A 14,120-nucleotide genomic window follows, 5' to 3' on the forward strand; every position below is an offset into this window, starting at 1 on the left:
TAAAAATGTAAGTCTTAAAAGAAATGGTTATTTCTGATATTAGCAAACATGGGTCTGTATGTTTTCGTGCAGCCTGGGGACTCATTTTTTGTTTAAGAAGTAAGGATATTTTCATTTGATAGTAAAATTAAATTGGTTCATTTTTTTCATGTTAGAAAGCAACGGATGGGGGGGGGGAGATTAAAGAAAGGTAAACCACGCTGCATTTTGAAAGTATTTTTTTTTCCAATGAAAAAAAAATGGGTCATTACTGGTGATATGGGTTAAGCAGGAGGGTAATTCAATAAAATGAAGAGGGGAAACTCCTCAGATATATATGGGAGAGTTTCTGTATCTCAGGTGATACCCAGTGACATACCTCCCAGAAAACAAAAAATCTTTCAGCCCTTTCAAGATTAACGAAAATGCTTCCTAATGACTCTCTTCATGGCTGCTTTCATCTCATTGTTCCTGAGGCTGTAGATGAAGGGATTCACCATGGGATTGACCATGGTATACATCATAGCCGCCCAGGTGTCATGGCGTTCCGCCAAATTAGAATTTGGCTTGAAATAAACAAAGCTGATACCCCCAAAGTACATGACCACCACACAGATGTGGGACCCGCATGTGGAGAAGGCCTTGCGCTTCCCAGTGGCAGATGGAATCTTCACGATGGAGTAGAAGATGAGTGCGTAGGAAATGATAATGAGCACAAACGGCCCCAGGATCTCTACTATCCCCTCAGTCATCAATACTAGATCTATCAGGTAGGAGTCAGAGCAAGAGACATCCAGAACAGGATAAAGGTCACAGAAAAAATGAGGGATTTCCCCAGGGTCACAGAACTCAACACGGGACATCAAGAACGTATAAATCAATGAGTGGAACATGGTGATAGTCCAGGACAGAGTTGCCAGTTGGAGGCAACGTTTGTGACTCATCACAATGGAATAGTTCAGCGGGCTGCAGATGGCCACGTAGCGGTCATAGGCCATGGAAGCCAGAAGGTAGCTATCTGCATTGCCGATATGTATGTAGAAAAACATCTGGGCCAGGCAGCCATGGTAGGAGATGGTCTTTCTCTGAGACAACAAGTTCTGTAGCGCCTTGGGGACAATGGTACTGGCAAAACCCAAATCGGCCACTGCGAGGTGACTGAGGAAGAAGTACATGGGGGTTTGGAGAAGGTGCCTATCGCAGCGGATCAACAAGATGATGGTTACATTCCCCAGAATGGTGAGCAAATACATCAAGAGGAAAAGCGGGAAGAGGAGTGTTTCGACCTCTGGCTGGGAGGAGAATCCACGGAGGAAGAATTCGGAGACCAGAGTTGTGTTCTTGTGGTTCATTGGCATGCTGCTGCTGTAAGGGTGAGAGTCAGAAGGAGAGCTCTGGTTGATAAATTCAACCAATGAAGAAAAGTAGAGAGGCCTCCAGCCAAAGTGTGGGCTGATGGATTTCTAGGCACACAGTCCTCCCCCCCATCATCTAGGTCCCAATTTGCATAGTGGAAATCGAGCTGCCTAGCAAACACGTCCATTTGGAAGGGTGCCATTTTAAGCAGAGATGCGATGGGTTATCACAGCGGACTTCACTACTGCTCCAAATCCTCCCCCACGCTCTGACCCAGCATTCTGAATTAAAATTGTCTACCCGTCACACTGCCCTCCTATGCATTCTTGTTTAAAGAAACTTTGCTCTCTTGAAGTATCTGAAGGGCTGCCACTTCGAGGAGGGCAGGGAGCTGTACCTGTTGGAAGCAGAGGAGACGACTCACAATAATGAGTTTAAATTAAGGGCGGGAAGGTACTGGCTGGATATTCGGAAAAACTTTTTTTTTTTTTTTACCATAAGAGTTGTTCAGCAGTGGAACCAGCTGCCTAGGGAGGTGGCGAGCTCCCCCTCGCTGGCAGTCCTGAAGCAGCGGCTGGACAAACACTTGTCGGGGATGCTCTAGGCTGACCCTGCACTGAGCAGGGGGTTGGACTAGATGGCCTGTAGGGCCCCTTCCCAACTCTGGGATTCTACGATTCTGTAAGCAGCCTTTGGGATTTATTACAGCATTTGCATGTCATGTATAATCCATCCAACATGCTTACTGAAGTGATTGGGTATCTGATGGCTGCCTATACTGCAGACTTAAACCAGGTTCACATTGAATTACTGTGAGTAACCAAGGAAACCCAGACTGTGACAGGGCTTGGTAATTCTGAATGTCATGTATGTGTGCTCAGAGAGTCTGGCCCAAACTAGAGAACAGATCTGTAGCCTCCATCAAATCAAAAGCAAATAAGCTACTGGGAGTAATTTTGAGATTTTATCATACTAAAGGGGGCTTTTTAATAGATCCAGCTGTTAAGATAAGTCCTTCTCCAAACAGATGCCAACACTATCCAACAATATGAGAGCTTTGGGGTGGGAAGGAACAAATATTGACCAGCCTGGAGACAGTGCAAAATCTTTTCCTGAGGCGGTTATTGGCGCTGCCCAAGGGTTCGCCTGTGGCGTTAATGAGGGCAGAAACAGGTATTCCATCACTAAGGGTTCGAGCGCACTTAGCGATCGTGAAATCGATGCCAAAATTTCAACAGCTTCCAAACGAAGCATTTAGCAAAGCCAGCTACTTAGATTTACTAAGTAATGATAAAACGTGCATCGAATTTTATAATAACATCATCTCATGGTACTCTGTGCACCTATTATTCTGGTAACCAGTTATTCAGTATCTATACTTGTTTTATATGTGTAAAAACTGTGAATGCTTTATGGAAAATTATAAAACTCAATAAAGTGTTTATTTAAATTCTGGAGGGGGGGGGAATGGTGCCTGACGATTTATCCAGATCTTTTGTAAATACCCAGGACCTGCGCCAATGGATGTTTAATGAGGACGCTCTTTTAGACAAAAGGTTAATACTCCAGTCAAAATCTGCACCATGGTATCATAGAATTTAAAAAGATCACTTAAGAACCTCCTATTTGTCAGACACTGCAGTCCACAGTTTAAGAGCAGCATTTACCGCCCTTCGCTTTCAATCCATGCCCACTGAAGTGCTGCTTGGAAGGTATGCCAGAAAACCACAGGAACAATGTATATGCATTTGTGGTACCCCAGTGGAAGATCTATTCCACTGTATTATGGTTTGCCCTTTATATTCAGACCTAAGAAGCAGGTTTCTATCTGGAATTTTAAGCCAACTTTGCAACTTACCTGACAATGAAAAGTTGGTTTTCCTCTTGTCGGATAGGTATCCCCTGGTTACTCGCACGGTAGCGCTTTTTGCGCTTGCAGCCAGAAAAGTTAGATCCAAGGCTATTTCTTAGAGCTACAAAACTGGTAGCATAGCTTTTATGATTTAAAAACTTTGACTGTTTTATTTGTTCAAATGCTATACAGTCTTATTCTAAAGGCTTTGTTTTTAGAACAGTACTTTTGAACCCTAAATTTATATTTTGTATTTATATTTTATATTGTAACGGCCAACGGCCATATACAATAAACTTACTTACTACCAGGGCTATTTTTGGGCAGGAACGCACAGGAACGGAGTTCCGGCTGGCTCCCAAGTTGACCATGCCCAGCAGGAACTCATTAGCATAATAGGCCACACCCGACAGCAGAAACTCATTCGGATTGGCTACATTAGGGGTGTGTGGCCTAATATGCAAAGGAGTTCCTGCTACAAAAAAAGGCCCTGGGTTTTGACAACAAACAAGGTAAACAGAATAACAAGCAAAAGGTGGGTGTGGCTGGATGACCACACTTCTGGTAACATGTGGGTGCGGCCTAATGTGGTAATGAGCTGTGCTGTCAGGAGTGTGGACTAATATGCTAATGAGTTCCTGCTGTTGGGTGTGGCCTATTATGCTAATGTGTTCCTGCTGGGCTTTTTCTACAAAAAGAGCCCTGCTTACTACTACTTACCTAGACACTAGTAGTGTGTCAGGGCTTGGGAATTCTGAATGTCATGTATGTGTGCTCAGAGAGTCTGACCCAAACTAGAGAACAGATCTGCACCTTTGTGCAGAACTAGTGATTTTGCATTTATATTCTGATGAGCACCTATTGGGTAGTGTCCGTGTCACCATGAGGCGCAGCAACACCAAAGAAGGGGCAAAAACCCAACCCAGAAATGGAATTGGATACCTAAAAGGTTGAGGTTAAAAGCATACGTTAAAAAGATTAAACAAAATGTATCTTTAATAACACTTTAAAAGTTAAATAAAAATGAAACGGGCCTTTAGGCCGAAGAGATCAGACACTGTGCAGGACAGAATACATAGAATGCAGTAAACTCTTAGTAGCACACTTTGCAGTCTGGTCTGAAATCACTGGTTTATTGGTTCCAATCAGTGCTAATGAGCGTATACTGTGTAGTATGTTCTGTGTACTGTAACTGTGTACTCTCGTGTTTCCTCTTCAGCTTCCTTTTTACTATTCCCCTCATTTTTGTAACGTTCCGTCTTTTGGAATCAAATGTGACAGTTTTGGACTTTAAGGGTAACTTTCCATTGACCTGAATGCTGAATTTCATAGCATTGTGGTCACTGTTTCACTGTTCTTAACTGGTGTAACAACCTCTACATCTCTCAACAAGTCTGAGAACCACTCAGAAACAAGTCCAAGATCAGAAGAAGAGGAGGAGGAGAAGGAGGAGGAGGAGATTGGCTGAAGAGTGGCTCACAATCTTCTTTCCCTTCCCCTCCCCACAACAGGTAGATGGGGCTGAGGGAACTGCTCATGAGAGAACAGCTCTGAGATAACTTGTAACTGAACCAAGGTCATCCAGCAGGTGCAAGTGGAGAAGTGGGGAATCAGACCCAGTTCTCCCAGATTAGAGTCCGTGCTCCTAACCACCACACCAAACTGGCTCTCTGGTTGGCTAGACCGTGACCAACAGTTTCAGTGCACAGTCATTTATGAAACAAACAGTCAGGAACTTTAAAGAAAGCTGAAAGGACGGGGGTGGGGGGGAGGCAGATGAAAAGTCAGCAGCAAAAGTTGGAAACCTGAAGACGGCAAGAGGGGCCAAGAAAGGTGGGGAAGCGTCTGACTAGGCAAACACAGAGGAAGCTGGAGAAGAGACCATGGTTGAATCTGCATTTGTCTTTCCCACCAGTGTCCCAGCCTTCTGACACCATCTTTAAAAAAGCTGTCTACATTTGGTGCCATTTTCACACCTCAACTGTGCTAGCATACTTTTGCACATTGGCATATGTTTATTGCCCTTTTGTGGGGGCTCCACTCTCATTGCATCTCTGCACTGCTTTAAAAGAATCTTCTCCAAACAACAATCAAACAAGCATAGAGAAAAACGGCGTCAGAGCAGCACGAAACTGATTTTAAAATGCAAATGCAGATTCGACCACATGTGTGCCAGAGGGGATTACAGGCAGGGAGGCATCAGAGAGATAAGCAGTGGTGGAACTTAGGCCAGCTGAGATGGGCGACAGGGAAGTTGTGCTCACGTGCAGGAAGGTGAGCGGGTTGAATGGGGAGTGCAGCACGGAGTCGCTGGGGCTGGCAACCAGTGTTCCCTCTAAGCTGAGTGTGAGCTAGCTCACAGTTTTTTAGCCTCCGGCTCACACATTTTTGCCTTAGCTCAGGAAGGATGGCTCCAGAGCAAACTAAATGATGCAGTGGCCAAATCGCTCGCTCACAACTTTAATGCCGGTAAATTTTTGCTCGCAAGACTCTACAGCTTAGAGGGAGCATTTCTGGCAACCCTGTCAAATCAGGAGAGAGGGAATGCCACCCCCTGGTGGACCGTCTAGAAGCCACCCATTAGTGGCTTTCTGCTCACTGGAGAGGCTGTGTGAGCAGGGCTGGATCTCCCGCTAGGCCAACTAGGCACTTGCCTAGAGCGGGAGGCCCTGGATGGGGTGGCGGGCCCTGGATGGGGACGCCAAAGTTCGCCTCCCCTGCCAAAATCCAGTGCCAATCCCCAAAGCTCCCCTCCGCATCCCTCCCGCCCGCCCGGACCCTCTCCGGCGACCCATGGTTGGCAGGGAGAGGCGCCAGCAGAGTGGGTGCATGAAGAGGGGAGCCCGCATCGGAGCCATGCTTGCCACCGCCTGCCGGGGGAGCTGGCAGGTAAGGAGTGCTGCCAAGAGGGGGGAAAGGGCCACATGGTCCCAGGTCGTGCCGAGGTGGAGGGCTGTCTGTCTGATTCACACAATCCTCCCCCCTCCCAGTGCACAAACTTGAGGCTGCGCCACCGGCGCCGTGGCACTTTCTTTCTGTTGGCGCCTGAGCCAGCCAGCCAGCCCTCTGCCTCTGCGCACCCCAGGACCGTGCGGCCCTTTACCCCCTCTTGGCAGCGCTCCTTACCTGCCGCTGGAGCTGCCACCACTGCCACGACAGAGCGCCCGGCCCCCCTGCTGCTGGCCTAGGGCACAGTCTTGCCTCGGGCCGGCCCTGTGTGTAAGTCATCCTTCAGCACTATTAATAAGAGGCTGGATGCCATAGAGAGGATGCAGAAGTGCTTCGAGAGAGTGCTGAGGTCTCTGTGAGCAATAATCAATGAACAAAGGAATAGAGGGGCGGGCAGGATCTACTGGGAATTAAAACCACCACTGTCATGTCAATGTCCAGTGTTGCCACCCTGAGCCTGTCTCGGTGGGGAGGGTGGGAAATAAGTCGAATGAATGAATGAATGAATGAATGAATGAATGAATGAATGAATGAATGAATGAATGAAGCATGCACAGGGATTTAAGGCTTTTTTCTCCAGCATGTGTTTTAAGAAAAGAAGAAGTTTCTTTTGGATTTCAAGAATGTCGAACTTTTTTCTTTCAGAGTCTAGTTTGAGTAATGTCCAACCCCGCATGTTTCATTCCCCCCACCACCACCTCTAGGTTAGTCATGCTGTCTTTTAGTTCTGATATCCGTTTGTCTCTGGACTCTTTAAGGGCTGGATTGAGATACGCTTGCCACAGATGACACCTTTCATCACATCCCACACTGTGTGTATAGGGACTCCGCAATCCAAATTTAAGTCAAATAAAGTTTTAATATATTCCGTTATTCCTGTGCATATTGAATTGTTCAATAAAAGTAATCTGTTTAGGAAGGAAGGAAGAAAAAGGAGAGACCCAGGATGGGCAGAGAAACGGCTCCTAAGGACTTAGACTTCAGTAAAAAGGTAAAAGGTTCCCTTGCTCGCAAGCCAGTCGAGTCTGACTCTAGGGTTGCGGTGCTTGTTTCCGTGGTCATGTGGCCGGCATGACTAAACACCAAGGCGCATGGAACGCTGTTACCTTCCCACCAAAGTGGTACCTATTTATTTACTTGCAATTTCTTGCTTTCGAACTGCTAGGTTGGCAGGAGCTGGAACTAGAGACAGGAGCTCACCCCGTCTTGCAGCACCCGGGTCTTGAACTCCTGAACTACCAACCTTCCACAGCCTGCAGTTCAGCGTCTTAACCGCTTGAGCCACCGCAGCTCCCTTAGACTTGAGTAAGGATTTGTTAATAGGAACCAATGCTCCCTCTAAGCTATGGAGTCTTGTGAGCAAAAATCCTACTTTGTGAGCGACTGGCATTAAAGTTGTGAGCCAGCGATTTGGCTGCTGCATCAGTTGGTTTGCTCTGGAGCCCTCCCCCTTTCTGAGCGGAGACAAAAATGTGTGAGCCGGAGGCTAAAAGACTGTGAGCCAGCTCACATTCACTCAGCTTAGAGGGAACACTGATAGGCACTAAGGACTTTGGGGACATGATTTCAAAGGGCTTCAAAGACTTGGTAGAGAGACACTGGGAGCTGGGAAATACCAGGGAGGGCCAGAAGGGTGTAATAACTGGGAAGGCACATTGGTGTAAGACTACAGAGGTTGGAGGGGCTCACTCAACAAAGGCAGCCTGTGCGGAACTGGGAAGGGAGCTCCTGGACTGCATGCCAGGAAACCCTGGACTGAGGCTGTGCATTTTGTGACAACTGGGATTATTTAACTTTCAGGATGACAGGCAGTGTAGTATCCCTGGGTGTCACCTGTAGCCCACAAAGAGCTAAAGATCTCCTTAGCCTTAACTCTCTCCTGTCTCCTGAATTATTGCAAAACATGGGACCGGCTGCCTAGGGAGGTGGTGGGCTCCCCCTCACTGGCAGTCTTTGAGCAGCGGCTGGACAAACACTTGTCGGGGATGCTCTAGGCTGATCCTGCATTGAGCGAGGGGGTCGGACTAGACGGCCTGTAGGGCCCCTTCCAACTCTGTGATTGTATTAGGCCGAATCTGCATTTGCATTTTTAAATCATTTTCGTGCTGCTGTGATAGGGTTGCCAAGTTGATTTTCCCTACCGGCGGGGGAGCCTCGCTGGGCTCTGGGAGCTCTCCGTTGATATGCGCGTGCACCGCCAGCACATCAACAGAAGTGATGCGCAACGTCAAACACGTTGAGGGCGTGGCCCCGATCGTCGGAGGGAAAACCATAGAGTGTTCTTGCTGAATCACTCTCCCAACGTGATTGACGTGGTTGCGTCACCTCTGGTGACGCAGCCACGCTGCGCTTGGGGGGGCGGAGTTCCCCCCAGGGCCCGATTCTGTGGCGACGGAAATTGGGCCTTTGAAGTGGGGGTTTACTCGCCCCCCCCCACTTGGCAGCCCTATGCTGTGATGCCAACTTTCTCTATGCTTGTTTGAATGTTGTTTGGAGAAGATTCTTTTAAAGCAGTGCAGAGGTGGAATGACAGTGGAGCTGCCCCAAAAGGATGATAAATATATGTGGACGTCCAAAAGTAAGCTAGCACTCTTGAGGTGTGAAAATGACACCAAATGTAGGCAGCTTTTTTTGAAGACAGAGTCAAAAGGCTGGGACACAGGTGGGAAAGACAAATGCAGATTCCGCCTATGATTCTAGGATCGGGTCACCAGCAGAATTTGGCCAAGAACTGCCGATTTCCCCAGTCACCAGCAGGTTCCAAGAGGCTGTTCTTTGCAGAGAGCACATTAGGTGAGTCGGTGGCGCCCAGAGAAAGCAGATCTTGGTAGGCCTGTTGATGGTAGAAACCTTTCAGCGCACAAAGTGTTCCTACTTACCCAAATGATTAACATAGCCCAAAACACACCTTCGGTTTGCTGGAGCAAGAGAGGGAATTGCCTGCGTTTCGTTGATGTTGCCAATCTGAAGGGTGCAGGGTTTTTCATCTGCCGAGCAGATCTGGCCCATCTTTTGCTGCAGCGTCAGAAGGCGGTGACGCAATGGTACCACCAGCTTTTCTTCATGTCTTTGGACCCTTGGGAGCGGTGATATCCACAACACGGGGATGAAGGATGATGCAGTCGGGTTCCCTCTTGAGAGATTCTCAAGGGCCTAGCTCGAAGACACCAACTCAAGGGCTCAGCCAATTAGCTTAATGTTTACAGCAAGCCCTCCTGAGAAACTTTTCTGTGGAGTGACACTAAGGGACCCACAAGGGAACTGCTACAGCCAGAGACAGGATGCAGAGTGTTGCAGAGTTGTCTCTTCCCTCAGCTTCCCTACCTGAAGACCATGCTCAAAACCAGCGTTCCCTCTAAGCTGAGTTAGTGTGAGCTAGCTCATAGTTTTTTAGACTCCGGCTCTCACATTTTTGTCTTCGCTCAGGAAGGATGGCTCCAGAGCAAACTAATTGATGCAGTGGCCAAATCGCCCGCTCGCAACTTTAATGCCAGTAGCTCGCAACATAGACTTTTTGCTCACAAGACTCCACAGCTTAGAGAGAACATTGCTCAAGACCAGAGCTATTTTTGGGCAGGAACGCACAGGAACGGAGTTCCGGCTGGCTCCCGAGTTGGCCACGCCCAGCAGGAACTCATTAGCATAATAGGCCACACCTAACAGCAGACACTCATTAGGATTGGCTACATTAGGTGTGTGTGGCCTAACATGCAAAGAAGTTCCTGCTACAAAAAACCCCAGGGTTTTGACAACAAAGTAAATAGAATAAGAAGCAAAAGGTGGGTGTGGTTGGATGACCACACTTCTGGTAACATGTGGGGTGTGGCCTAATATGCTAATGAGCTGTGCTGTCAGGGGTGCGGCCTAATATGCTAATGGGTTTCTGCTGTTGGGTATGGCCTAATATGCTAATGAGTTCCTGCTGGGCTTTTTCTACAAAAAAAGCTCTGCTCAAGACCACAGCCATTTATAATGAGAAGAACAACCCCCACCCCCCCACAAGTCATATTGAACAATGACCTGGCAGGGGGACAGCCGTCAAGTAAACAGCCATCAAGTGCCTTTGCCCCTGTGGGCATTCGGCCTGGCCCCATCTGAATCCCAGCACCATTCATGGGGCTGATTGGCTGCCATGATGACCCCATAGAATGGCCACTCACAGGGAGGTCATCAGCCAGAGCACTATGACAGAAGGGGCCCAGTAACTCCACTGAGTGGGGCGGGGCTGTAGGATGGGGGTTGATGGCAAGGAGAGAGTCATCCCCTCCACTTGTCCCTAGGCCATGCTGCATGGTTTGTTTCAGTGCTGCAGGGTTTGTTTCAATGGCTGTGTAGTTTTATTGTACTGTTTTAGTTGTGAACTTCCTGTAGCAGGTCTCGAGAGAAGTGACATGTACATTTTCTAGACAAAGGAGTGTTGGAGTGAGTGACAGCATGTCTGAACTCGGGGGGGGGGCGCTACATCACGCTTAGTGTGCATAGGTGGTATCTCCTGGTATCTCCTGGCACATGGACCAGATAACGCGGGGGGGGGAGGCATGGCTGTTTGCCCCGGAGCAAAATAAAGTGTGGTAGCCTGATCAGACGGTCCCTCGACTCTCCGCGCTTCGGCTGTTAGCTCGCGATCACACAGTGATGCTGGAGCGTGGCAAAGAAGTGGCGCGGCAAGCGTTTCGCGTTTCTGTGCATGCGCAGTTCCGCGGAGCAGCACTGCTTTCAATTACGTGTTTGTGTGCATGCGCTTACGAAAAGCATCCGGTTTGCGACGGGACGTGGACGGACGCCGGATGCCACGGGATACTAGCGCTCCCATGATCAGACGCCCGCCCCTGCCCCGTGTTTTCCAGATACTAGTGCACTTTCCGCTGTACTTTTTTACTGCGCATTTTCGGTGGGACGCCACAGGTTGGCCACGGGTGCGCTACGCTTCCCAGATGTTGTGGTGTGATCGCGCCCCGAAAATCCGCCTGACATTCGTGCCTTTAGCGCGGCAAATCCTCCATGTGACCGGGGCCATTGTTTTAACCTGGGTGTTGCCCTCTGACCTCCCCCCCCCACTCTCCCTTTGTCCTATCACTCTCGCTGCTCATGGCCTTCCATGGAGACACATGCCTCTGCACGTCTCTCCTGTAGATACAATGACCTCAGTTTGGTGTGGTGCTTAAGAGCAGCAGACTCTAATCTGGCGAACCAGGTTTGATTCCTCATTCCTTCACATGCAGCCACCTGGGTGACCTTGGGTCATTCACAGTTCTCTCAGAGCTCCCTGATTAACTTTGTGCTAGATCTACTGGTCCATCTCACTGTTGGCCGAGGTGTGGATTTGAAGGGGACCTGCTTGGCATTCATTTTTTTTCTCTTTCGATTTATTAATCGCTTTTTCCCACACACCTGCGGGCTCAGAGTGATTTACGGTTACTCATGACATTTGGACTAACAATATTCGTGGGGGATAGGGAAGACAACATACAGTATTTTAATTACACACTCATTGTAGCTGGCCGGAGGCTTCATCTGCGGGCTGGATCAGTCGTGTTCCGACGGCTGTATTCTTGTTGGCTGGCTGATGACGTCAGGGCTTCTTGATGTCGCGCTGCCACACTGCCACCGCCTGGCCGACTTGCTCCACTGCAGGGATGCCGAAACATATCTTTTTTCATCTTTTGATTGCCGCACCACAGAAGTCATTGAGGGGCGACAGTGTGTTCTCTTCCTGCGGATGCCGTAGCTGAGGCAGCAGCTGCTGTCATGGCCACTGCCATGACACAGGTTCCATGATGTATGTGCAGATGCCTGGAAGTGGGGTCCTCCACAAGGGGTCTTGGTGGAGGGAGCCCTGGTTGTGGCTGAGGTCCCTGGTGGAGCCTCCTCCAGCCACTGCACTGCTGACAGATGCTCAGACGGGCTCATACCCATCGGGAGCTATGAGGAAAGGTTAAGGCACTTAGGGCTCTTTAGCTTGGAGAAACGACGACCGAGGGGTGACATGATTGAGCTTTATAAGATTATGCACGGGATAGAGCAGGTAGAGAAAGAGGTACTTTTCTCCCTTTCTCACAATGCAAGAACTCGTGGGCACTCCATGAAATTGCTGAGCGGTCGGGTTAGAACGGATAAAAGGAAGTCACTTGGAATTCACTGCCACAGGAAGTGGCGGTGGCTACAAGCATGGACGGCTTCAAAAGGGAATTAGATAAGCATATGGAGCAGAGGTCCATCAGTGGCTATTAGCCACAAGGTATAGATAGGGACTCTCAGTCTGGGGCAAGTGATGCTCTGTCTTCTTGGTGCTTGGGGGGGGGGTCAACAGTGGGAGGGCTTCTAATGTCCTGGCCCCACTGGTGGACCTCCTGATGGCACTGGTATTTCTGGCCACTGTGTGATACAGAGTGTTGGACTGGATGGGCCTTTGGCCTGATCCAACATTGGCATCTCTTATGTTCTTATGTTCTTAGGAGCGCACCAGCATCATTCCCCTTCTCCACCTGAACATCCAGTCCACCACCAGCTGAAGGTGCAGAGAGGCTGGAGGTGACTATGCTGTGGACATTCATGGGAACCCCCGAAAGAAGGGTCACAGGGTACTCCATCACTCCCATGGGGTGGGGACTTGTTATAGTGGTTTTTACAGCTTCCACGATGATCTCCTTGGGAAAGATGCCCAGGGTGTGAGCACCAACTGGTCTGTCACAGTGTGGTTAGGCGTCGGGGTGGTGGAGCATGGAACACATTTGAGGGCTCCTCTCCTGTCTTTGAGGGGCATGTCGTGCACCATATTGCCTGTGGGTTACAAAACAGCACACCTGTGATCTATGAAGTAGTTGCTCAGGGCCCCTTGAAGGCTTATTTGCCTCCATGATTTGTCTGGTCGCCATGTGCATGGGGTGGGCCCTAGCTGCCTGACCCTCAGGCCCGTAGCCACAATTTTGTAACTCGGGGGGGCTTTAAATAAGTCAGGGGGCATCGAGGTCACAAAATAATTTTTTTGAAAAAACTCACTTTTGCAGCATTTGCACTTTGCCCGCCAAAGTGGGGAGGCAAGTCGCACTTGGGGAAGGGGCGGTGTTGGAGAGTCCCCCAGGTGGCCCAGAGTGTGAGGGGCCAGGGGGCTGGATGGGACTTGGGAGCCTTGGCAAGAAGTCGGGGGGGCAGGCCCCAACATGCCCCTCTGTAGCTATGGGTCTGCTCACCCTATTTATTTATTTATTTCATTTATACCCTGCCCTACCCCCCCCCCAAAAAAAAAAACGGGCTCGGGGCGGCTTCCAACATAAAACCATAAAACAATAGATGACATAGCAACAGGTGATGACAAAAACCCATGCCTCATAAGAACATAAGAGATGCCAGTGTTGGATCAGGCCAAAGGCCCATCCAGTCCAACACTCTGTATCACACAGTGGCCAGAAATACCAGTGCCATCAGGAGGTCCAGCAGTGGGGCCAGGACATTAGAAGCCCTCCCACTGTTGACCCCCCCCCCCAAAGCACCAAGAAGACAGAGCATCACTTGCCCCAGAGCCCCTATCTATACCTTGTGGCTAATAGCCACTGATGGACCTCTGCTCCATATGCTTATCTAATTCCCTTTTGAAGCCGTCCATGCTTGTAGCCGCCACCACCTCCTGTGGCAGTGAATGCCAAGTGTTAGGCAGGGACAGTTTCCCCAAGGAACGCCGGTGCCCAAGTAGTAAGGGCACTGGGAAAGGGGCCATGGACAGAGGAGGCTAGAACGATTGAACATCTGCCACCTTAACCAAAGGCCTGGTGGAGCAGCTCCGTTTTACAGGCCCTGCGGAACTGTAATAAGTGCCTCAGGGCCCTGATCTCAGATGGGAGCATGTTCCATCAGACTAGGGCAAGGGCTGAACTGGTCGAGGCTAAGGAGACGTCCCTCGGGCCGGGGACAACCAGGAGGTGTTGGGAATAGGGTTGCCAAACCCCCCCCCCCCGTTTGCCAGGGGTTCCCCGTTTTGGGGGGGTTT

At 49.4% G+C, this 14,120-nt stretch overlaps 1 protein-coding gene across 1 annotated transcript; it reads right to left on the bottom strand.

Moving 5' to 3' along the window:
* Positions 1-395: 395 nt before the first annotated feature.
* LOC107112101 (olfactory receptor-like protein DTMT) lies at positions 396-1,337 on the bottom strand. Its single transcript, XM_015413173.1, has one exon. It carries the CDS (start codon positions 1,335-1,337, stop codon positions 396-398), a length of 942 nt encoding a protein of 313 aa, XP_015268659.1.
* Between the last annotated feature and the right edge of the window lie 12,783 nt (positions 1,338-14,120).

This window comes from Gekko japonicus, unplaced genomic scaffold, assembly GCF_001447785.1.
Source record: "Gekko japonicus isolate JY-2015 unplaced genomic scaffold, Gekko_japonicus_V1.1 scaffold5477, whole genome shotgun sequence".
NCBI lineage: Eukaryota > Metazoa > Chordata > Lepidosauria > Squamata > Gekkonidae > Gekko > Gekko japonicus.

Coding starts and splice junctions, on each gene's coding strand:
- LOC107112101 (XM_015413173.1), bottom strand. CDS start 1,337: ATGCCAATGAACCACAAGAACACAACTCTGGTCTCCGAATTCTTCCTC.